Source organism: Tetrao urogallus (genome assembly GCF_951394365.1).
Source record: "Tetrao urogallus genome assembly, chromosome: 10".
NCBI lineage: Eukaryota > Metazoa > Chordata > Aves > Galliformes > Phasianidae > Tetrao > Tetrao urogallus.
Genome location: NC_136823.1, coordinates 6,031,998 through 6,058,605, shown reverse-complemented (window position 1 = coordinate 6,058,605; position 26,608 = coordinate 6,031,998). Strand labels below are relative to the sequence as shown.

Sequence of the window (26,608 nt, the reverse complement as noted above, 5' to 3'; positions counted from 1 at the left end):
ATGCAGTCCAGAGAGCATTGCTGCCCACTGCCATACCTGGGCAAGACACAACTCTGTATTTCAAGAATATATTTAAAGCATGTTAATTAGTTTACTGCAACAACCCAAAGTCTGAGACGTACACAGGATCTTGGAAAGCCTACACATTTATCTCCAACCTCACTCAAAGATACAAGCAAAACCACAACTTGCTTGTGACTACACATAAGCCAAACCAATTGAAATTAAACATTTATGTAACCTGGTAATGTAAAACAGACTTCGTACCGAACTCTCTTTTGATTTCAATGCCATAAGTTAAGACAATGCTTATCAGCTTTGACTGAGAACCAGTAAAAGTTTTATCATTAATACACGAGACGTTACTTAAGTGTGTGTTATCTTCAACAAAAACAGTTACTCAGAGTAAATATCTTGCAAAATCCCTTGGCTAGAATAGTGTAGTTTTGAACCTGGAAATGGCAACTACTGGTAGTTTCATGAAACAAGCAATTCCAACACAAGAAAACTTAATGCAAATTGCAGATGAAAATTCTTGGATAAGGGAAAATTATACTAATCCGGAGCAGCTTATAGGCCATAAACAAGATGTTTTATAGAGGTATCTGAAGAACTGCAATTGTGCCTGCTTGTGCACTGCAGAGAAATAGCCATCAACTTGCTAGTTCCTTGAGCAAGTACCAAGTAGGGCTTTCCGTGCCACCAAACAGATAATTAATTGACTTTATATTCTTTATATTCTTAATTAATTGACTTTATATTCTTTATAGTCTTCCTGCTAGTGATTTCTCAGGACCATTATTTAAAGACTTTTTAAATATCTTTAAACCAATTCAAAAGTTTCTCATTCTGCTTTCAATGCAAACCACCACTTTAACCTTAAGAAAAGAGTTGTAACAAATGACTTCTTTATATAGCAATCTCTGCTTTCATTAAAAAGACACTTTTTCAATAAGGAACTATACTTTCTGGAATTCCCTTTGCATGTGTCATGCACTTATTGACTCGCAGGAGGTTTGGTATTATGTATAACACATTCTGTTACAAATCCCTGGCAACAAAAAATGATTGTTTTCTAAGACTCTTTAGGATGATGTCTCAATCAGAACATGAATACAAGAAATATTTTTGATTCTTCACTTCATACAAGGTGCATAACCTTATAATGTTAACCCATTTAATCTGTGCTCGGAAAAGCATTCCAGTAAGTAACACGCACAGCACATCTCAAAATTCCAACAGGAAGTAACATACATATAGTGAGAGGTACGACAAAGAACCTGAAGTATCCCCAGAAGTTTTGCTGCAAGAGCTGATTTTTCTCCTCAGTTCTGTTCTCTGCAGATAAGCCAGCTCTCTGGCAGGTGTCTAACACAGGTGAAAGGATGCTTCCTTAGCCACAAGTCCACAAAAGTTGGCTCTTCCAAGCCTATCAGAAGGGAAAGAACTGACAGGCAGCACAGGTGGAGGGGATAAATCCACTATGATGTTCTGTGATAACCAAGAAAAGTATGAAAGGTAAAGATGCAGCACAGTTGCTCACCAACATAAGGGAGAAGATGGACATTTTTCTTGAAATTAAATTTTTACATATTGACATCATACAAAATAAAGTTCATCCTAAAAAACATATTTATCCATGAGAATCCATGAGACACATTCACATGCTCAACTTAAATTACCTTAGTGGAAAGGTATATAACACTGTAAACAAACCTAACTCTTTTGCAATACAGGCTGCCCAAGATGCAAGCAGAAGCTTGCCATAGGGTTGGTAACAGCAAAAGGGGAGATTTAGGTAAGAAGCTGGGAGGATGTTTTTTTACTCAGAGGACAGTAAGGCTGCCCAGAGAGGTTGTGGGTGCACCAACTCTGGAGGCATTCAGGGCCAGACTGGATGGGGCCCTGGGCAGCCTGATCTAGTGTGTGACAACCCTGCCTAAGGTAGAGGGGTTGGAACTGGATGGGCTTTATAGCTCCACCAACATAAGCCATTCTGTAATTTTGTTAGTAGTTTTTAAACCCAGAACTGCTGGAACTATAAACATGTATTTTAGTATTCAGTAATTCAAAACTACAAATATCTCTGAGCCCTTGTAAATGCAAGCAGCATCCTTATAGCTCACAAAAGCAAGACAAAAGCAGCTAGCACTTGCGACAAGGAAGGAGAAGGAATTACAGTTCCACATTTTTACTTTTTTCCTTTTTGGTATTCAAACTGCACTCAGCATGAGCAGTCTGCCATGGGCACCTGGACACATCTAACCTCAGCTACATGCACCTATCTGTGCACCTCATTTGCCCCTTGGTCTCCAGACAGACTGCAGTGAGCAGCTGCCTCCCTGTTAACACCCAGAGCTCCCGTGTTAGCCACTGTCCGCCACCTAATGAGGTACATCACCATCAGCAGGGTCTATTGATGGAGTAAATCCCAAGGCTCCATCAGGCAGCGAGCAACTGCAGACCCTCAGGCTCTATAACACCACTGCTTGCAGACCTGTTCCCTGCAATGTGCTTGTAGCAGCAGGGCAAAGGGCTCTGTGAGGCAACACAGCCCCCTGCCCCAAGTACTGGCAGGGCAACATGCAGCAGGGTGTGCTGATCCAAATGATAGCATGACTGCTTTTTTCCTGTCCTTCCCTCAGACTTGGGCTTGGTGTCTATAACACCAGTGCTTTGGGGTAGGAGTTTTGGATTTTCTGGTAGATTTAGAAGACAATCAGTCATCTCAGACACAGCACAGACAGATTGGGAATAGTCAATAAAACATAAAACCCACTCACACATAAGGAGATCTTTATAAAATCCCAATTACTGCTGGCTTGTTACCTAAGAATCCCTCAGAGGTAAGAGATATGGCTTGCTGAGAGGCCTGGGGTAATGAAATTACAAATCCTTTCATGAGTAAGCATATGCTATGTTCCTCTGGCCCACATATTTGAAACTGTTCAAAAGGTTATTGTCTGACAAAATTTGGAACAGAAATTACTACTTCTATTTGCTTCCCTCTAACAAGCTATACTCTGTGTCAATACCTCAGTGATTGATTATAACACCACAAACACTACTCCAAATAAGTCTCATTTTAATTCTGTTTCTTAAGAGAAGTACTCTCAGATACGTACTATAAAGGTGCCAACATCTGAGATACCCAGGAGCCCAGGGTTCTTGTGTTTTCAAGAGCTTAATTAAGTGGCACAAGACAACCCCCACCTCAATTCCACAGTTTGTCTCCAGCACATTTTAATTTCATAATTGAGATCAAACGTTCTTGCAAACCACAGATGAAACTAACTTATCACAAAAGATGGATGATGTTTACCTCCACAAAATAGGTACAGAGAGTGAGTTTCCAAAGATATTTTGATGCCCAGGGGTTTTAGGGGATAACATGTTATAATAAATTAGATGCTCAACTCCAGTCACATTTATTATTTCAACATATTGGATTTAAACTGTCTTGGTACCCAAATCCCATGAAGTTAAAGGATGCCTGAGAATACCTGCCTGTGTCCCATGTCACTGCGGAAAACCTGTCCCAGGCAAACACTGCCTTTTGAGTTCACATCAGGGCCAGCAGTGAGGCATGCACTTTCATCCCATTTCACTCCTTCTTCAAACATTGTCTGCGGGTGCCCTTGGTGCCAACACTTAGCACAGTACATTCCCTTATAAGAAAAAGTGCTCCAGTCAGCCGAATGAGTAATAAATAGTACTTGTGCTTCAGGAAGAAGAGCACAGTGTATAAAACGTGTGTCAGTGGATGAAAACCTGACCAACCCACATCATCGCACCAAGTGCTGAGAAAAAGATTCTGCTCTTCAGGCAAGATTAGCAAGACCTGAAGGAACGTACAAGTTCATCCCACCTTGTATCATACATTGTAGCTGCCAGCCATTGTCCCCAGGAGTTCAGAGCCTTATGAATAAGGTCACACTGAAGTGAGCAGCTGCTCTGTTCAACTTTATGGAAGACAAAAGAAAACAAGAGACCCATCTTCTCCAACAGCTCAACTTGCAAGGTCAACTTGCAACAGCTAGTGACCTTTGGTAGGTATCTCCATTCTATTAAAGGGACAGATGATGACTGGAACAAGGTCTGTGGTGAGAAAGGCTTGGGTGAGGCTCACAAGGGGGATTCTTGCAAAAGAAAAGAAAGAAAAGAAAAAAAAGCAGAAAGAAGAATGCACTAAACTCAGAGCTTTGTGGATCACGTGGAATCTTGGCAGTTGGAAAGCCAGCTACAGCCTGACCTGCAGCAGCTCCCAAAACACACACAGGCGAGCAGCAGTCATGCAGCAACTTGTCTAGAGAAATCAACTAGGCACAAACACAAAAACATCAACACTGACCTAGAAAGCGTGCCCCTGGCTAGGGCAAGTCTGGATAGTCACAATTCAGCTGCTGCCGACATGCCCAGGCCGGTAGGTTAGGTCAGCTCCTGGTTTGTGCTCAAATTCCTTATGAGGAACCGTTCAGAGCACTTCACATGAGCTCAGTGGTGCATCCACTGAAAGCAGGAGCTCAGTCACATGTGGCAGAGCAGCACCTGGAGATTTGATAGCTTTGGCTACTGTTTATTTCAAAGTCTGCAAACAATTAGTGTGAATGCTCTCCTTTTACGTGGCTGGGGCAGGGTTTGGTTTACTGTGCTGTGTTCACAGTCCTGTGCCATGAGCAGTGTCAAATGCACACCAGCCTGAAGTTACTGCTCTCATTAACATAGGAATGTAGCAAGAGATGAGCAAGGGGAGAGGACTAAGAAGAGAAGCCCCTGGTACACGGTAGCATTCAGATACCACCTGGCAAGGTGGGAACGACATTTTGGGCAGAACATCTATTTTGTGGTTCTCTCTTAAAAAGCTTCTCTATTTTATTGCATTTTCATCCCTTTCTTTCTGTAAGTACTCTTGCCTGTCTTACACTCATTGAAGCTATCTTCCTCCATTATCCCTCTCAAAGCTGTGCCTACCCAAGAGACAGCTGAACACTCGCCTGGGGCTGTAGCTCAGCCCAATTCACACTGCTGGCCTGGAGGCTTTTTTCTCCCTACATCCCACTCTCCCCGGGTTTATTTTTATTCTGCAGTTATCTTAGTTTGAGGTTTCAGAGCTGATTTCTTCCTGCTGCAGAGAGAGCTGGGACCAAGTATATAATACAGATTTAAGCCTGAGGTAGTGCAAGTAAACATGAAAAAACACATCACCTAATATTTAAAAGTACAAAGTAATTGCAGTTTGAGATTGTGCTTCCAAAGCTTCCCTCTTTCCCACCCTCTGTGCCTTTTACAGCAGCAGCAGGATGAAGGGGTGAAGAGTTGGTGTGCTCAGGGAAGCCCTCAGTGCAGGTGTGCTCCACAGATCTCTTGTTTCCCATCTGTCCTCAGTTACTAAAAGCGAGGTCTTTCTTCATAAGCCTCGGTCCCTGAGCAAACACGCAGTAGGTGGATGGCTGAAAAACCTGCCTACATCCTCAGGAATTGCACAAGAGCCTCCCAGTGCCTCCTTCTGATAAGGATTCACTTGCAATGACTGCTATTTTCCAATCCACTGATCTTGTCTCACAAATTTACTTCAGTTGGAGAGCAATTATCCTTATCTCTGAAAATGACCATGATAAACTCATCCACAAGTGGTGATTTTTTTAAGTGGAAAAATACCTCTGTTCTGAAACACAATAGTTCCAGCTAGACACAAATTGCTATTCAGGCTGCCAAAAGCAGAATGCAAATCATAAAACATTCACATCGAGGCTGCTCGCTACCTGAGCTACATTTATCCAAGGAACAGCACTGCTCTGGCAGAGCTTGGGGAAATGGAAACAAGTAGGAAAAAAATAATAAAAACCTGACAGTAAGATCTTTAAATATGTTTTATTAAGCCCTTCCCTGTTCAGGGCATTTTTATTATGAGGAAATAGGAAATACAGAAATTAAAACTCCCTCTGTTGCTCCTGCAGTAAATGACAGGATAAGATCAATGTTTGGAAAGAGACTGTATCAAGACTATAGTCTCTATCAATCTCATCCTTTCCCTTGGTAACAGTATTTAATTTACACTTTCTCAGCTGAGTAATTACCTCTACTTTACGCTTACTATTCCTTTAGGAGTGGATTAATTAGCATTTGCCACAGCAGCTTCAATAGGTCTGCATGTGGCTGGAGAACTCTTCAGTGTACAAATGGGAACTATGACAAGTGCAGTTTGAAGACAGAAGTGTTTCTACAGCAGAGTGGTGCGGGCTGACACAGAGCACAGGATGGTGAACCCCTGTGCAGCAACAGCCACCAGCCCTGCTGGGGCAGGTACCATCTGCTGGGCTCAGCTCTCCAGAGCCACCAGTGTCCCCTTGGGCCTGCTGCAGGGCCACTGGGGATGACCACAGCAGTGCCCTCTCCCTCCCTTGGCTCTGTGAGTGCTGGGCTGCCATAGGGAGCCATGGGGCCCAACCCCATGTAGCACCCAGGCAATCAGCAGAACTGCTGCTTGAGGAAAGCTCAGAACAGCTTTCCAGTATCTAGAGGGGGGCTGTAAGAAAGAAAGGGACAGACTCTTTAGCAGGGTTTGCTGTGACAGCACAAGGGGAAATCGTTTCAAACTAAAGGAGGGGAGATTTAGATTGGATATAAGGAAGAAGTTTTTTTATACTAAGGGTGGTGAGGCACTGGCACAGATTGCCTGGAGAGGCAATGGTGCCCCAACCCTGGAGACATTCAAGGTCAGGATGGAGCAGGTTCTGAGCACCTAATAGAACTGTAGGTTCAGTGCAGTGGACTAGATGGCCTTTAAGAGTCCTTCAAACAATTCTATGATTCTAAAACAGTAATGAGGAAGAAATCCTGAAAGAAATGGCAGTTTGCTGGAGAACATGAGTGAAAATGCTAAATAGATAGGCTTTGCTGGAGGTTGTGAAACACAGTGTGATAGCACACCTCATTGTACACACCTGTGTCTGACAGCAGCAGCAGAACGCAGACAGATTTGGCCCAGCCCAGACCTCACAGCCTCCAGCTGACATACAGATGGACAATGAAGCACAAAAGGAGAATGTGCATCAAAAGGCAAAATTAACCCGAGCACCTACTCACGTTGTTTCTATCATAAGATTGCAGAAGAGGCAGCAGAGACTTGGCAGATGAAAGCTCAGCTACATGTAATACTGGAGTGAGATACAGAAAATATAAGTCACAAAGCCAAGTGATTAACCAGAGGCACCAGGGATCCAACCACTGATTCCAGGACACAGCCAATAGGAAGGGAAAAAAAAATGCAATAGCGATCTACTCTAGGATGAATTTTCAGTGGTAACAAATGTTTCTGTGAAGACCCTTATACTTCTCTAAGCTTCCCAGAGAAAGAAATACTAAAATAAATAACACAGTATGTAGAAAGTCCCCAGAGACACAAAAAAAATGTATCACTTGGGGACTTGGGAACCCAAATAAAGACAGGGGAAAAAAAGCAATTAAGATGAAATTTTAGTAAGTGTACTGAAGATTTCAAGGAAGGACAACCTAAAATAAAGCAAGTCCACCCCCACACACAGACTGATGAGAAAAGCAGGAGAAGTCAATTAAGTGCAAAAAGAACCGAAGCAATCCCCTAGGCCAGCCTGCTTTGCAGGGCAGCCAATGCTGGGCACACACAGCCTGGGGGCTCCCGCATCCCCATGCAGCCAGGCTGGAGAAGATCCTCCCCAGAGCTGCAGGCAATGAGGCTCACATTGCAACCCCAGAGCTGGGCCTACCCACATCCCTTGTAGGGCTGTGTGCAGCCCCCAAGGGGAGGCTGAATGCAGCTGGAGGTGTGGCAGCACTTTGTTACGATAGCAGCAGCCCTGCTGGGAAACAGCAACATGGCCACGCAGGTTTTAAAGATGAGAGGAAAAGATATTTGGCAATTCGAGCAGATTACACCACTTCGTAGTTAGAAATAACATGCACAAAATTTATGCTTTCATTCTACATCTGCAGGCAGAATTAATGTTCCTTTCAAGGCTGACTAATGTCTTCACTTGCCCTCTATCACCAGCTCAGGAATCACCAAAGAGACAGAAGATGTATGTGTTTTATTACATGGAACATATGGATCTGCTCACATGAGTCACAACCACATCAATTAAAAGAACACCGCCACCACAAGAGAAAATCCAGCAGTCCTTAGGCACAAGCACTGCAACTAGTCAGGTCCAGGGAGACTTCTGGTTTTGGGAAAGGTTCTGCAGCTCCCTCACAGCACACGGGCATCACTTTTTGTTACTATCCAGCAAGAACCTCAGCTAGTCCTGTGCCAGCCAAGCAGTTCCCATGGATGACAGCTTGAAAGCATCCTAAGGAGACTCCAAAATGTGGCAGCTAGTTCTATAGAAGACCTCTTTCACCCCAAAAGCCTTTCTTAAACTCTATTACTGAAAATTTAGGAATGTTTCACCAATGTCTCATTTTTGAGAAGGGGAAAAAAAAAAAACAACAATTTAAGTAGACTGGATTAAAATATCATCAGAAGATAGGTTCTTGTTCAGTGGTACTAACTCAGACCTATGTATAACACAACCTTGATACACAGCTCAGAAGAGATGTTGCGGTAGGCTGCAAGAAATGAGGGAAGAGCTTTAAGCATAGCCTGGCAGTGTAAATCTGAGCACAGGTGAACTCAGTGCACAAACTGGGCACCTACTTTTTGCCACTCACATTTCACAGAGCAGACACAGGTGTTATTCTTTCATTCAGGTTAGACAAACTGGAAGGTTGGAACCAGTTTACCCCTTGGATCATCAGTCAGCCAGGCCTAGGAGATTCATCTTTCACAGAACAAACGTATCTAGATGTGAAATAAAACAGGCATCTATGAAGAGAAGGTAGCACAGAGGTAAGGCTTGAAGCATGTAAACTATCCATCACATCACATTTGACAGCCTCCATCTGTTAAGGACATCCCTCTGCATGGTATGTGTGTTCAGCCAGTGTTTTCTCATTTCAAGGCACTGGGTTCAAGCTGCCTTCTTGGAAGCTGCCTGGCTTACTGTAATGCGGTAAAGTTCTGCAGGTAGAACTGATCTGTAGAGCACTGTTCTGCTGAAATCAAGACATCAAGGTCTGACGGATTATGGCTGCTATCGCTGACTATGAAGTCAATTTTTACAATAAAAACACACGTGAAAGAGAAAGAAGGGGCTATCGTCTCCATTCATGGACCTCATACCCCTTTAATTTGGTAAACAAGGCATGCTGCTTACACGGGGACCAAGAGCCTCTGCTCTTTCTCAAACCTACCACCTCCTATCTCCCGTAAACTTCTCGAGTAGATGGACTAACACGTAGAAGGGCTACCTAGGTAACCCAGGAGGAAATGTCACTTTCTAGGGAGTAATCAGTATTCTCGACTCAGACTGCAAGTATTATACATTTGAGTTCTCATGAGAACATTTTGTGCCACATCTTGAAAATGGAGATATTACTCTTGATTTGATGAAAAATGAATTGAAAATATGAGCTGTATACGTGCTAATTTATAGCGATGAAGTTTGCATTCATTACTGTAATGAGCACTGCATAAAGCGTATAATCAACATTCACTGAAGATGTCAAGAGGAATCCAGAGGCAGAGAGGAAATGCATACACTTGCCACAGTTGATCATAAACATCATCAACTTCCAGCCCCCAAAAAAATCCAAAGCAGGAAGCAGTCCTTTCTCTGTACTAGTCCTCAGTGGTGTTTGAATGTATCCACCAAGTTCTTCTACTAATGAGCTTAGACAGCCTTTCAGCCATAGGATAAATATTACAACAAGTGCTGTAAATGTTTGTGTAGGATGCACGCTGTGCCCTAGAAGCATAACCATCTCACTCCTTCCTCTAGTAAAGGATGAAAGCTACAAATATGATTACATTCAGCTGGTAACTGGAGAATCCAAACAGATAAATAATTAAATCCAATTTCTTTCCTGTACAGTAGAAGATTTCTCTGACCTTGCACTAGAAATGAAGAAGAGAAAATAATGAAAGGTAAAATCATTATCTGAAATAAGGCAAGCAGTAGTGAAACAGTAGCAGTGGAGTCATATGAAAGACAAGCCACCTTCTGAAAGAGCTAAAAGAAGATAACTGGAGATTTGCTTGACTTCATATTCGTGTGGAGTGAAAATAAGGAAAGAGAAATGCCACTGCAAGTAAGTGTTACATAGACATCTACATATCTACACTGGAAATAGTCCTTACCTTCTGGTAATCTGGGGTTAGCGTGAATAGAGTTGGGGTCCCCAACTTCCTCAGGATGGTAACGATAAAGTGTCTGTGACTGCTTTTGGGATGACTGACTACGGTCTTCCTTTAAAGCAACAGGAGGAGAGGTTGTTGCACTGAACTTTACCTTGGGAAAGGCATTTCCCTCATGTGTTTCATGGGAAGATTTTGCTGAACTTGGCTCTGTTAAATTCACCTCTTTCAAGTCTAGATGAATACTGTTCCCCGGGTCTTCTTTTCTGGCATGCTTTTTCATTTTAGAATGGGGTGCTCTTTCATGCTCATTCCTTTCCTTGTCCCCCTGCTTCCCCTTTGGTCTCCTCTCCAGTTTTCCCAGCTGTTTGGGTGTCTCGGTTGTAGCTGTGGTGTGCTCCAGAGGAGCAACGGTTGTTACTGGGGCTTCCTTATACGTTGTTTGCTGGGGAGGTGCTGCAGTAGTGCTGGGCACCCTCTTTCGCTCAGTTCTTTCTGTGGCACTGCGAAATTCAGAGAGGAGCTTTGGTGCTGGTGTGGTGAGCGGAGTGGTTGTTTCCTCAGCATATGTATCAGCCACAGCTGAACTTGAAGGGGCAATGCTGGCTGGTAGGTAGTCGTAATCCTCGCTTTGCTCTTGGCTGATGCTCTCCTGCTCGAAATGGGAAGAATAGCTCCTGTATTTTTTTGGAGATTCCACCTGGGTGTTGTCTCCTTCCGGTGCCTCCTGGTCGTAGCTGTACGGATCGTCGTAGTGCCTCTCTGGTTCGTTGTCTTCAGCATCCATGGGACTCACGGTGTTTAAGGCGAACGTGTTACAGTCAGGAAGCTGGTAGCACATCAGCTCACCACCAGCATTTGGACAATGGCAGACCTTGCACGGGGGCATGTGGAAGGTATGTCCTGCTACATATTTCTGCCCCTCGTGGAGGCAGCCTATTCTTCCACACTGAGGGCACCCGTCCGCTGGCACCACCGCATCAATGCAATTTGGGGGCAACTCTGGGCACAGCATGAACTGGCAGCTGATCTTACCCCCTCCCTTGGGGCACGAACACTCAGTGCTTCCAAAGTCCACGAAGTAAGACTGCCCTTCGGGTACTTTGCCATTGACGAAGCCCACGTTGACACAGTCATAGTACTGGTAGCCCTCACATGTGCAGCCGTGCTGCAGACACGTGGCACAGCACTCACCAGGCTCCAGCACATCGTCGATGCAGTTGTCCAGGGGCTGGCACTCCACACCTGTGCAGTCCCTCTGTGCATGGGAAACGCCGCTCCACAGCAGCATGAAGAAGGCAGCATTCAGACAGCTCCGCTGCCAGCTCTGGTGCTTATCCATAGTCTTCCCAAAAACACAGCTCCAGTCCAAAGCTGCACTTTTAAGCGTTGCTGGTTTCTTTCCTAGAAGGCTGTATATTCAGCTCCAATTCTGCAGCGTTTTCCCGAGTTACCTTTTCTCATGGACCCTAGAATTATGAAAGAAAACTCTGTTAAAGACTACACTCAGCACATATCCTGTTAAACATTAGAGGTCTTTAAAAGTTGGGATGAAATCCAACATCTGGAAACCTAAGTATGAAATTAATCATAAAGTCTTCCAAGCATTGTAGGCACTAAGTTTGGAGTTACAAGCTCCCCCCCTGCTACTCCAATGCCTATTTCTAAAAAGAAAAAAGGCTTTTACTATTCTATTTTTAATCTGTTCAGAATATATGTGCATATTAAAATAAAAATAAGGTCCTTATACTTCATGTCCCTTTGTTAAATCATTCTTTCTAGGAAAAAAAAAAATGAGAGAGATTTTTTTGGCAGATAATAAACAAATGGACAGTTGCTCCTCTGTAGATACAAATTTAAGATATTTAATCTTTTTGTTTTAATTAGAAAGATCCAAATCTTAAGGATCTTTCAGGGCCAAAACTCAGCCTGAGAATTTGTCTGTTAACACATGTGAACTCGAAATAACAGGAGTTTTGTTCTGCCTCCTTCCTCCATTTAGCAATCATTTGCACTTCAGTTCTCAGCATTAACAGTTATTTTCTTGCCCCAGCGGTGCTAAAATAGAACTTCTTTGTATACTGCTGTTACCGAGTGGTTAAACATCATATTAGTTATCCTGCAATACATATTAGAGGCCGGATCCTCAGCTCAGAAGTTGGCTCAGTTCCACAGCAGGCCTGCAGTGCATGGGGGATTGATTGCATGCACTGGAGTTACAACCAATGCACAACCAACAGGCGTTCACTCCGGTTCAGGATGCACCACCAGTGGGAACCGCTTCTTTTCTTTTTGACAGCACGACTGTTCCTTTATACAGAACTTCTACACTGTGAATAGAATGGCTATTTAAAAATCAAACAAATTGGCACGATAAAACTTTGCTAAAATGGGTTGAGGAAAAGAAAGTTGTTGTTATTTAATCATTCAATCCTTTGACTGTGGAAAAGTCCAAGGAAATAATCTGTTGGCCTTTACATCAAAAGCATGCTCAAAATGCTATACTACTAGCATGGAAAAGTAGATAAAACAGAAAAAAAAAGTTTGTGTATAAGATTCTATAGAATTTACAATGTGATTATTTTTCCAGAACCCCTCCCAAAAAAAAGAAGAAAAAGAAAGACCCTGAAACTTTTATCTAGCGGGTTAAATGTAGACACATCACCAAGAACAATAAACCACACACGCAACAGGAATCCTGCCAGAAAATCCATTCAGAAAGATTACTTCTCCCATTCAAACCGGGCTTCCAACAAGTCTGCTTAGGCACTGCTGGAAAGCAGCCAGGCCGTGGGAAAAGCGTGCCTGTTCTGATAAGATATGGACAAACTGTGCTGAGAATTTCCACAGCTCCATCCTGGAATCTGAATTACTTCAGTACATCGTACAGAGATACAGTTCTTATAAATGAAAGGTTTTTACTACTATTTGAGTATATTAGTTCAGCATGCTAACGGACACCAACAATGAGAAATAAAAGCTTCAGAATGTATGCTAATGGCTTGGAAGAAGCTCACTTTTTCAGAACTGTTCCCAGAAGAAGGATATTTTGTCCAAGGGAGTATTTTGCAATAGGTGGTGCTGAAATTAATTTTTCAGGGTGCAGTCTGGGAATCAATAATTTATCCTACTTCCAGCAGCTTCTGTGGGTAATCAAAGTGTGTAATTATTACCTTGCTTTAGCCAGGGAACAAAGAATGGAAGGTCAGTTAAAAATAAGCTCCCTCAGTAAGGTTCCCACAGCAGCCTTTTGTCATCATTCCCTCCCATTGGTACCTCCTGGTGTTAATGCTTTGGCACATGGAAGTCAGTTCTGTTCCTGTGGGATCACTGCTGGTGCAGCTGTGCCCAGCCCTGCCCATTGTTCCTCTCCCATCCCAGTTCTTCCCAGGTGCTTTGGGTGTCACAGCCCCACATTTGGCCATGCATGCAGGCAGGGCACTAGTTGCCCACAGCTTGTGTACAACATCCACTTTTTACATCCAAACAGCAACTGTTCACGGTCCAAAACAGAAACTCCAAACAAGAAACCCCCAAATTAGCTCCTGTCTTGAGGAAAGAAGCACAAAGCCATTGATCCAGCCTGCCTAGAAGCTCAAGCACTGCTGAAGATTTACCAAAATAAACCTAGGAATAGCAGATTGTTTCCCCCTCTGCATTCTTCCCATCACCTCACAAATACAGTCCCATTTTCCTGAAGGACGTCCCTGACTGCCCTACCTGGTCCAGCTGCCTCCACCTCCTTGCTGCCCGAGGGTTTGCATGTTTGCCCAGGCACTTCCAGTTTTTCTTCTGTTATTTCCTTGCTTCCTTTCCTCTCACTCACGCAGAGGGCTGGAATGCTCAGGGCCATGATGAGCACCATCTCTGCTCACCACCTTCCATACTTGCTGCTCAATGCCTTGTTCAGTCACTCAGACACCTTGTATCCTTTCTTGTTTGATACCCTGAATATTCATTTTTCAAGCTACCAACCTCAAACTGATAAGGTCCAAATCCTTACAAAGCCTTTTTCTGTTGATAACATCACAATTTTCCTTATCCTCAAGCTCATTTTCTTTCATCAGAGACTTCTCGTTTCTGACTCCAACAAAAGCATTTCTTTTTATTCCTCTAAAGCACTGCATTTTCCCTGTACTTTCTCCATCTGTTCCCCACACCCATGGCTCCCCTCCGCGAACCCATAAACTTGCATATCATAGACACAGCCTCTATGTCAGGCACAGAGAAAAAAATTGGAGTGAAGCAGGCAGACGCAACTGTTGAGCACCACTGAGGAAATGCTCCCACCTGAGCAAGAGAGCCCTGCCCAACCCACACAGCAGATGTGGGACAGCCTCTGGATCCTTGCTGCTGGAAGGGGCTCTGGGGACAGCAGCTAATTACTAGCTAACAGCATCAAAAGCTAGAGCAGTGAAATCGTAATGTCATACAATGATTCCTCAGCTCCTTCTTTCCACACAATATCTAGGAAAGGCAAAACACTTTATAGCAGCTTTAAAGAAGTGAGATTTTAGATGAACATGAAGGGCAAGCACATGTCTTCATGGAAAAGGGAATGAGAATGCCTCACGCTGCAGATGAAACCACTACCTGTGCACCATGACCTTGAAGGCTAACATCAGCAGCCACCAGAACTGCAACTAGCACTTTTATTCAGTCTGGGGACAGAAATTTACAAATACTGAGATTGCTGCAAAACAATATCTCAGAAAGTGATTTTCTTGAATCAAAGTCATAACATAAAGTCAAAATGAAGAATGTTGACTTGATTAGTTTGGTATTACTTGAAAATGCTGATGAAACCAATGTGTTCCACACAACATCCAGACATTTCAAATGTGCAAGATCTTTAAATTATGAGGAGTACTTTACTGGGAGATTTTTTTCCAGATGGTTTCATTTCGGTGCTAAACCATAAGGCTCATTGTAAGTAAGCAGAGGTGACAAGAGGTACTTTGCTTCAAAGCCTTTACAGGAACATGATCTCTCCTGGTGAAGGTTGTTCCTGAGACAGCAGAACAAATGCAGAAGGTGTACATGTGTGAAAGAGATACTGCAGGATCAAGAGCATTCTTTCAAACATTCATGGGAAAAAAAAAAAAAAAAAGACAGAAGTTTATAAACAAAAAGCAATAAGCAGAATAAATTCAGCCCACTGCAGAGAACACCTGCATGAGATCCCACTGATGTCCAGCTTTGAAGAAGCATCTGTGATTTAGCCAGTCAGAGCTATGACAAACTGTGTATGCAGAATTATTGTTCTCTCTATCCTACCTCTATGTCCCTCACTAAATGGCTCTTTGCTGGAATAGTAAAACCAGCAGTAATGTTCTGCTATGCATTTTCTCCTTTGGAGCAGCACGTGGGGCCAGAGGGGCCAGATGCAACCAAACGAAGGCAGAAAATGGCAGACAACTGCCCGATTTGTCCTGCGCTGTGCCAGGGAGCACAGTCCCTGCAGGGAAGAGCTGTGAGATGCTCTGCTTGTCTGTCCATCTATACAATCAGGTCTCATGCATATAGAGAAGGAAGCCCACACGTACACTAATATGGTTAGATAGCAAGAAGGGAATGCAGTAGTGGCACTCACCACCTGTGCACAAATCAAGACAGCAATGCTATCAAGGATTCTCCTGGCCTCCTGGTGCAACCCAGTACAATCTGGCTCAAGTTGCACAAAGCCATGACCAAACACAGGCCCATTCTCTGATGCTGAACCTCTTCCCTATCACATTGTTAAGAGCGTTGCAGTAGGTACAGTAGAGGCTGAAGCACAAATGCACACCCATATCGTACACACAACAAGGCATTCTGCTTGTGTATTTAGCACCTCTCCCCAGCCAGACCTCGCTGCTCTGCTGCAGCTGCCAGCAGCTCTTAAATGGCTGCAGTCATAGCTTAGACTACGAGTGGAAGAAGGGAGGGAATGGAAGGAAGTATCAATTTTAAAACAATCCCTTTAAAATGCAGGAGAAAAATGGAAATTTTTGAGAGGTTTTTCATGTATGAGAAACAGAAAAACCCTAAGCCCAGTAACTCCTGGCTGGGCTGTGCCAGCCCGTGGATTAAACCTTCCTTTCACACCCTTTCAATCCGGAAACTTGTGATCTCACCAGGCACTGGAAGTGATTGCTGCTGGCTGCTCCCAGTCCATCTTGCTAGCAGAGGTAACTACAGTGCTATTCACCAGATGGATGAATGAAAAGCAAAGATTTCCTTTACTGCTCTTATGCAACATACAGTGTGCAGAGCCATTCCCTTCTGCCTAATTAATGAAACCTGAGATGAGCTGGAGCCAACCTCCTCATTTGGGGCAGCTGGGCTGGGTGAAAAGACAAGTACAATAAACCCCAGTGAAAATTCAATTTGAAGGAGCTGCCCTTTTCTTATTGAAAGTAAAGCACAAGATACTTAGTCACTTCAGAGTTGTCAACGCTCCAGTTCTTGGCAAAATCAGACAGTTTTCAAGAGTCATAGCTTTTGCAGGTGGTTTTCCTTAGCTTTATTTGCAATAAGAAATAAGTTACTGCAAACCTTCTTTTCATGAAAAAGCTTAAAAAAAATGGACATTTGGGAGCCCAGAGGATCATTACTTAACTCAACAGAGAACTCAAGTGTGAGACAAACAAGGAGTGAGAAGCACAAAATCATAACTCACGTGGATTCCTGAGAGCGGTTCCGACAAGACCTCCCTGCCCAGCACAGGCGCCCTGCAGAGATGCTCCTGATGCTCTCCAGGATGCTGCCCGTGCTCAAATCCAAACAGGAACCCAACACGCCAGAGTAATGGAAAAGTATCGCCCAAGGTATTTCAGCTGAAGCAGCCAAGCGTTAGGAATAGTGACCAGGCAGCTCTGGGACATATTCCTCCAGAATGTATAGCTTTCAAATCCATTTTTGAAGAACTGGAGACTAAAGGCAGCCTTGTTCCAAGTGAATGACGGGACAAAGCTGTGGAAGGGAGAGTCATGTCTTGGGTGTAGCGCTTCAATGCTCCCCCTTGCTCCAGCCCAGCCCAAAACAACAGGGCAGGTATTTGGCTCACTGAACAGCAAAATTCTATGTCACTGGGAGTCACCACTGCAGTAGATCCAAAGTGACTCAGTGGGAGGATGGCAGCTGCATGGAGTGATAGAGAAACGACTCACATGGGGGAAAGGAGGGGAACGGCAACAGCATCCCGCCCAGCACACGTGGAGGAGCTGGTCCTCGTCCCAGCTCTGACACACTGGCAATGGATTGCTCAGCAAAGGGGCTGTGTGTGGACGGGGGGCTGGAGCAGCCAAAACACGTGGAGTGCTGCTATGGCTGCAGAAAGCCTGCGCCACACGGAGGAGAGGATCATGGGTCCTGGAGCAGCGCAGACAGGCAGAGACATGCAGGCTCTTAAGCCAGCCCTACCCACCATTTTTTAAAACCTATTTCCCCATTGTGGGGCTGCGGGGCTTCCAAAAGCACAAGAGATCGAGTCTCTGTCAGTGCAGTGAAGATTTGGTTTCCTTCAGGACAATGTAAATGCCATGTCTGTGTACAGCAGGATCAGCATGCACTTGCAGCCAGACCAGGGCCATGCAGCTATGCAGCAGCCTAAGCATTTACTTTTAGTGAAAAGGTGTTTAATATCAATATACTTTTTTTTTTAATTATTACTTTAACATCACCAAGTTTCAGCTGACTGTATTTGAACCTCCAGAACACAATTAAATAATCCACCTATTTCCATTGCAGCCAAAAAAATCTGGGAACAGATTAAAGCAGAGCCAACAAGAGCCATTCAAAAACATTTCCCAAGGCGCAGCCAACAAAAACGTGTCAAAGCTCATAAGTTATGAACTAATTAGCACAGGGAGAGCTCTTCTGGCAGCACTCAGGCAGAGTGCGTCCCTGGGTTCCCCAGCACCAGGAGCAGCCACACATGGAGACACAGCTCTGCCACTGGAGCATCACCAGCACTGCCTCAGTGCTCCAGGCTCAGGTTAGCACTGTAACTACTGGTAGCTGCTTTGATGAAAGGAGGAAAGAAATTTTTAACATTTGCCTAACAAGTGATACTCTTCAGTTTTCACTCAGGAGAAAAAGTCCCTAGTTTTCACAGTACTCCCCATTATGGAGGACATTCTGATGGAAGCCATAAGTAACCAAAGCAGATCTTGTGCCTGTGTTTGGTCTCATAACCTGACTCCTCAAAAATAATCCTTTCAGGTCATGAGATACACTTCTTCACTTCCCTGACTTTCTCCATGTTAATCCAGCCCTCTGCCTCTTCTCTCTGCTCACCAGCACTCACACATTTTCAGGGCTGCTGCTCACTGTTACTAAGGAATCATAGATACATTATGGCTGGAAAAGACCACCAAGATCATTGAGTCCAAAGGCCAACCCATCCCCACCATGCCCATGTCACTCAGTGCCAGATCTACATATTTTTTAAACACCTGTGGGGATGGCATCTCTACCACCTCCCTGGGCAGCCCTTTCCATGCCCTGGGAAAACCCAGCTGCAGTCTCAATGACAGTAACATGCAAAATCTGAATACCTTGTTTTCACACACATCTCCATCCCCTTTCACTGTATCCAACAGTAGCATGTGATGATACTTAGAACTTTCTTTGAAGAACGGATTCAAGCTTTGGGTTTGTTTCCTTAATCCAGTCTTCTGCTCTGTGGGAGCCCAGCCAGCACTTTGAACGTCACAAGCCTTTGCAGTGAGAGTCAGTACAGACCTTTTATCTGGAACAGCCAAAATGCTTCCCCACCCTAAAACATAAATTAGTCAAAAAAAACCCTACTATTTAACCAACAGCAGTGTTTTTTCACATGTACCAATTTGGAAATAATTAACAACTGTTCTCATTGAGAGAAGAGTGAAGGGAATGGCAACACTATTTTCCGTACTTTATCTGTAAGGCAGGACCTCTCACCAGCCTGAACTTTAACTTCAGAACTGAAGAATTTGGTTTGAAGCTCTCCAGAGTAACACAGAGGGGTTTACTTCATCTGCAAATTAATTTCAAATGAATGTCAAAACAAAATGCTAATACTATAATTTTGTAGTAAGTAATTTTTCAGTACGTGTCTTGGCCTTGTCACTGACATGATTAATAGTGAAACCCTATCTGCTGAGTTGAAAATAACCCTGACTGTAGAGTGAGCATTTCATAGTCTCCTACTATTTGGGGTTCACAGTTTCTCCACATCTTCTATACAGAGTTCTGTCAACGTACATCTTTTGGTCCATAACACACACACAGTTGCTGTCTGCAATCAGGATTTTCCTAGGAGAAGGCCATGCATGACATCTTCCAGACAAAATGCACAATGATTTTTTACATTGTACTGAAGTCCCCCAGAAAGGCCTGGGATCAAACCTTTTCCCTTTGTGACTCAACGGGATCCAAATCTGTCCCTCAAGGGAGCAAACAGGCTTTCAGTAACAACTGTAGCAACAAACCAACTCCTTTCATTAGCTACATTCAGCTCCACAGCTGAGAAAATACTCCTGCTCTCCCAGCTGCAGCACGCACCTAGCTGAGCCTCACAGGACACAAGGTGAACTTCTGCACACCCACTGCTCTGCCTGTGCTCCAGCTCTTAAATTAATAACACATAAGGACAGCACAGGAGGCCATCACTGACTTTGTTCCATACAGAGAGGGCAATATTTGCCCTCTTACTCTGGATAAATGCTGTGGGAGAAAAACCGGGATAGGGAGCGGACGAAAAGCTAGCTCAAATTTACTCATTGAAAGCACACAGTTCGAGATCTTTGTCGGGTTTTAGAGGCACTACTCTTGAAGGCTGCTGTCCTCTTCACCTCACATTTCAAGGAAATGTCTTTGTCTCGAGTCATTGAGATTACAGCAAATTTTCCCAGAATTCTTCATTTCCCACATCTTCACAACCCTGGAACAGCCCTGAGCACATTCTTACAGCTGGAATCACCCCAGATTTGCTAGTTCTGCTCCTGACATCGATCCTGAGAGTTTGCTGCACTCTATTCAGAACAGAGAAGGGATGAGAATAAGCAACACGAGAAAAAACAATTGCCCTCACCATCACTTCTGTGTCCAAGGCTTACCAGGAGCGAGCCCAGGATGAACTACAAGCTCCACAACACAGCACATTGCACGTATCCTTTGGTATGACAAAGATAAATGGGGTTTATTTCAGCACTCACAAACATACCATCTCTCCACCCACATATGAGACGACGGACTGCAGACAGAGCACATCTGTGGTGAATGCATGTACCACGAGCCACATTGCCTATCATAAATTAATAAAGTCCAGAGAAAGAAACAATGATCAATCCTCCAGCAACAGTTTCCTATCATATGGTGACAAAACAAATCCCAAATCAGTTATTATATATACACCAATTAAATTCTTTTGCTAGAGAAAAAAAAGTCATTGCAATGTAGGAAAAACTAGAACATTTGGTTAAAATGTTCTCACAGAAATGTTAATTACCACAGGCATTAAGCAAACGGAAATCAAAGTCTACCATTTGTTGAGTACTTTTCAAAGTTTTAATGCAAAAAATGTGCTTGAAAGAAACCTTCAATTTTTCCTCATGAATGAAAGCAAATCCCTTCAAATGAAGCCTACATCTATCATGCTGCTAATCAGTCAGCAGCCACAGATGCAATCCATCAAAACCATTCCTGTGCAAACTTTCCATAGAAGATAATGAAATTAATTTGTTTTGTTGGATATCAAGATGTGAAAAGATGCCCACTCTGTTATGTCATCTTGGAGTCCCTCATTCAGACAACAACAAAGCCATGCATAACTAATAGAAGTTACTCTCACAATATCACCCATCTTCAACCCTGTGTTTATTCTTTGCTGATCCTCTAAGACTGTGAAGAGTTGAGTAAGAGAACTTGAGGACTGCTGTATGATTCTTGGTTTTGGAAAGTAAACCACAGATACATGGGCTGAGCAGGAGGGAGGGAAATTTTGCTTCTCAGAGAGCAACAAATCCTCGAGGTGACACGACAAGCAGGTTTGGGGCCCAGGCACCCAACTCACAGACAATGCTTGAGACCTCTTATGGTATCTTCTGCAGCACACAGTGATGGGAAACAAACTGGATGTTGCCCAGTAGATGTCTACTTCCTACAGACACAGCGAACGAGCACCCTGCCAGAGGAGACCTGGGTGGGCAATGCCCTGAGCCATGCTAATCCTCTGGGAGGCACCAAGGCCAGTAATACTGCCTCATTCACTGAAGATTAAGATCTAGAGGTGTTCTAGATGAAATAGCCTCATTAAAACTCACTGACAACCAACCTGACACAGAGTTAAAGCTTTTCAGGGGCTGCCATAAAATAAAAGCAATGTACTTTGAAACTTGTGTAAGTAGAATACCTAGTATTATTTCAGTCTGAAAGGTGGCAACATGCAAACACACACACACACAAATAAATACACGTATTTATTGTACTCCCCTCACATGTAAGGATACTTTCTTGGAGAGAAGACCAGTGCTTTTTTCAGCAGACTGTACAGAATTTCATGCAGACATACTCAGTCATCACAGATAATTTGTTCTTCATCTAAACACTTTTAGTCAATTTCTGCCCCTGGATGCACCTATTTAGTTCTTGTGATCACAGTGATTTGTGGTTCTGTACACTATTTACCCTACAGACCAGAACAATATTAGAAGAGCAAGTGTTGTTTACTTTGTAAGTTATGAATCACATTTTCCATTACCGCAGGAAGTTAGTATAGATTGCTGTGCAAGTAAGCTACCCATAGACCTGAATATTTATCATCAACAAATACAAGTAAGCCCATCATAACTTGCAACTAAAGGTAGGGTATTCAAAACTAAAAATTTTAGCAATCCAGAAATGCTGACAACACAAAGCCCGATTTTGTTCCAGTGAGGAACATGCTATATTTTAAAAGATATTTAACAACAAGGAGATTGGGCATCAACTACCACCCACAAGAAAACAGGTCTTATCACTGAAAGAACCAAGCGGACTTACTATAATATTTATGCATGGAAGTCAAATACTTCTACATAAAATAAGAAGTAGCATATACCCATCTTCTTGCATAGTATTTTTGGAAAATTAGAACACTGCTGATTTGATTTTCATGTCAGACAGCACCCAGATATTCCTCCTAAGATGGAGAGAGAATCCAGAGCAATCCACTGCTCAGAGTTCTATTTTTGCATTAAATCACGTGCGTTCAGCTAACTCTCACTAACACAAAATGCAAACTGATTATTTTTTTTCATATATTACTTGGTAGATGTGCATATGATTTAAATAACAGGAATACTTCTTTTCCTTTGACAACATTTTTGTTGCTGTTTTTGTTCTTGGTACATTAAGATACGCACGCGTACTTTGGTCAGTGTTTCTCCTGTGACGGGAGGAAAGTATTTTATTTTCCAACTGAAGACAGCCTGCAACTCTAATATGATTTATGTACGGGGAAAGAAACTATTAACAGAGGGGAAGAAGAATGAGAAGATAACCACATCCCTGCTCCATGCTCATTATGCACAGGCCAGAACAAGACTGGCAAGAGGAATTAAGATAGAAAAGTTGCTAGTACATACAAGACAAAATAAAGTCTCCCAAAATCACAGGACACTTGGTTAAAAGGAAAAAAAAAAAAAATTTTAATGTGAACCCAAGTGATTAGGATTCTTCACAGTGCGAGGAGAGGTATTCCAGCTGTCCAGCCTTCCCTCAAATTCCTCTGCTAGAGTTCCACAGACGCCGGTTCTGAGCCTGCGGTAACGTGCAGCCATCCGGCAGAAACGGCACCTGCAGAGAGCCTTCCTGCGGCACGACCCCGCCGCTCCCCACAACGATTTTAAACGCTTTGGCAGCCCAGTCAGACGTTCACAACCATCTGACTGCCTGGGGAGGCTGGGAGAGGGAGGATTTTCATCTGATAGCCAATCGTTGTAAGAGTGCTACAACTTTGGCAGAATCATTTTTAAACACAAATTGATGATACCGTCTTAGGTACAAAAAGCACAAAGCCAGACGGGTCCATGAATCTAAAGCCTCTATAGATCAATGCTTTAGTTTAACTCCAGTTTTATAAAAGTTACTTCACTGATGAAGCTTCTTCTAGTCTGTAGAGACATGAGTAGAACTTTAGAGAGCAATTAATATTACCGACTATCCATTTTAGAATGGTACTGATCCCCCCCCCAGATGCGAGCTTGTCTTTACGCGCCTTATGGGGACATTCGGTGATTAATTCCCTTATTTTCACGTAGATAAGGCTGAAGAACACATGATTTTTCAATCTGCAAAGGAAAACTTTACAAAGAATATGACCAAATTTTACAGAATTGTTAGAAGGAGAAATTCTCACCAAAGCCGAACAGCAGAAGTACGTAGGCCAATGAGGAGAAAGGAATAATTCCCCCAAATGCTAGCTGGTAGAATTGCACTCAAGCTCTGAAAAAATGATGGAGGTTCATCATCCCTAAGAGATTCTGGACACTTAGGAGAATAGCAAATGAAGCTTCTTGAAGTGTTAGCATTCCAGTGTTTGGCTTTAGAACACACTTTTGCAGGAGGTGCAAGATGTGAATCACAATGGAGATGTTCTACTCAGTTCTACTGGGATAGCTACATTATACACCAATACGATAAAGACTGTCAGGATTCCATTTTTCCATCACTTCAACAGTATTCTCAGAGAACAGCCAAAGTTCTATAAATCAAATAAGACAGAACTTTATTGCATGGAGACAAGATGAGAAGACATAGCTAATCTGTTTGATTGTAAGCGTAATGTTCTTTTTATAAAGAGACTACTGTCAGTATATATTGCCCATGTTCCATTCTTACCACTGCCTTCCAGATCCTCACATATATGATTTCCCAGTTGGGATATTTAAGTGAAGAAAATGTTCACCTTTAAACTAACATTAAGCAGTAGTTTTCCATGTTACCTCCCAATGCACACTACCACTTTAGATTACACACACTTTTTTTTCATTCATCAGAGAATTTCAAGATGTTTGACGGTACCCTGTTTATTTTACACAAATGTTATTCCTTTCTTACAGATGGATACGATCCATTGAAGACCTGAAACATTTTATCCCATAGCAAAACTCATTCAGTGTACCATCTGTTCTTCCTGCAGGGGCACAGAAATGCCAGAAACTGTTTAACATTCCATAAATTAAGACTATATAATGGATAGCTCATTGCTGAAGTGAAGCAAGGAATCATTTAGAACCTGATGACAGATATTTATTTATCTGGGATTTTGCCCTAAAAATAATGTCCAATATATTGCTTTGTGTTTGGTTCTTTAAAAACACTGCACACAACATCAAGCAGCAAAAGCATGTCACAGCCTAGACCGCCTTAATTCTTGACTTTATCTCCACTTTCATCAGGGTCAGCAGGGTCCTTTCTAATGACTCCAGGGGGTTTGTGCTGGTCCAATGGGTTAGAACAACTTCACTGAAAATCCACATTCTGTTCTCATTTACCCTGGGATATATCTGTTCCACGTGCAAGATGAACTCCCCAAGAGAACAGAATTCAATCCTTGAGTTTAAGAGTTTGTAAAATATGTCTTACTTTGTAGGTGTTGCACTAATATGAAACACTTACAAACACATACATACATCTTTTCATTTATTTGTAAGAAACACCACTCAAAAACGAACCATTATTTCTTATTCCTATCTACATGCAAATGCTAAGAGATGCAGAATTTTAATCAATAGAAGGGCTGGACATAAAATCCTGTTATGAATATGCATCATTTTGCCATCCGTACAGAGAAATGACAGTTTAAATACAAGTCGATAACCAAGAAAACAAAACACGCAAAAGAAATCAATGGTGCCTAATTGGAAAAAAATGGCCCTACGAGGTCCTCCGCCCAAGAGAGGCTCAGTGGCACGCTGCCCAGTGCTGCGGGTTCCTGGGGACACGGCATCCTCCTGAGCATGCAACCCTCGTCCCACGCCAGGAGCTGAGTGCCAGCTCTGCTCCCCCGGCTCAAGGCACAAGTTGCCCTTCTTAAACCACAAAGCTACGATCTATCAGTGCGTTTCAAAACACGTTAGCGAAACGGAGCAATCCGTGACCCTTACACACTCTAAGTGGTAAAAGTTAGCAGCTAAAGCTCGAGCTATTCGCCTGCAGAGTCATTAGTTAAGGCTCTGTAAAGTAAGCATATAGAATTATTGCCATCCCTTTGTGAAGCTCTCACTGGGCTATAATCAAATTCACAGAAAGAAAGCACTTTTAACCAAAGCCTCACCATTTCCAGAGACAATGCATATATATTTCTATCCCATCAGATCCCTGACGGCGGGGGAAGGGCAGAAGTGGTGGGAAGGGGGAAATGCAACTTGAGTAGTGGTAAGTGTGTCAAAAATTTGAATTACTTGGAGATATTTTGCAGCACAATCATCCTTTATGCTTGTGCAGCTCAGCTCATATGGCTCACATTCAGCCTGTCACACCGAATCACTGCTATTTCTTGACTTACATTAACAAAAACAAACCGAACTTTCGCTTCAGTATGTGAGGTAAAATGCTCTCTGAATTCACAGTCAAAAGGCCAGAAGCAACATTAAAAATAACTGTTTTTGTAAGAAGCTCCCTTCTGAGGAGAGGCAAGAAAAGCCTGTAAAGATGTGACTAATAGCACTAACACACATGTGGTGCTTATGGAGAATTTTGCAGAAAAACGTACTGTAAAAAGCTTTGTCCCTGAGCAGAGTAGGCACAGCTTTAGCAGCCTTAACTAACAAAGCAAACCCGCCTCTACCTACTTAAGTCTTTAAACTCAGTTAAACGAAGGTATTAATCAAGAGTTTTAGAGTCTGATGAGCAGACAGAAAGTAAATCTGGAAAACAAAGTATGAAATCAGAGAGTAAACAGCCAGACACAATCTTTGCAACTAGCAGAATGTAAGGCATAAAGCAAAGCCAGCACTCAGACAAAGTTATCTCATGCTTCTCCCAACAAATCTGCAACAAACATCCAGTTAGGAAAAATTTCTGCTGACCTGTGGATGCGCAGCACTGTAGATGCAGAGAGTTTTCCTATCACCTTTTGTTCCCAGCCATGTCAGCTGTGCTCTGCTCCAAGTGCTGCTCACACTCCCAAATCCCCTTTTCCAGCTCTATCTTAGGAACTGCCCAGATTTTGTAGTGTAATCTGAGCAGGGAAGTACCATGTGCCTATGATATGGTCAATTCACGTTTTACCCCCTGCAATGCTAAGGAAGCTGCTTCGCATTTCAAAGCCGTGTGACCGCCTGACCCAGGTATGGCCGGAGCACACAGGGCTGCCTCCTCCACCCAGATGGGGCTGATAAGCAGCTCGTTTCCAAACACCAGTCCCTGGGACAGGGACTTGCCCGG

The 26,608-nt window shown here is 43.1% G+C and overlaps 1 protein-coding gene across 1 annotated transcript in view; it reads right to left on the bottom strand.

Annotated features, from left to right (window-relative positions):
- FBLN2 (fibulin 2) overlaps nt 1–11,580 on the bottom strand; it is a gene marked incomplete at its 3' end in the record, with an annotated part of 70,419 nt that extends 58,839 nt beyond the window's left edge. Inside the window, exon 1 of the mRNA XM_079540470.1 lies at nt 10,217–11,580. Within this exon, the coding sequence (XP_079396596.1) occupies nt 10,217–11,555 (1,339 nt within the window). The 5' untranslated portion in view covers nt 11,556–11,580. The remainder of the gene's footprint in view (nt 1–10,216) is intronic.
- Between the last annotated feature and the right edge of the window lie 15,028 nt (nt 11,581–26,608).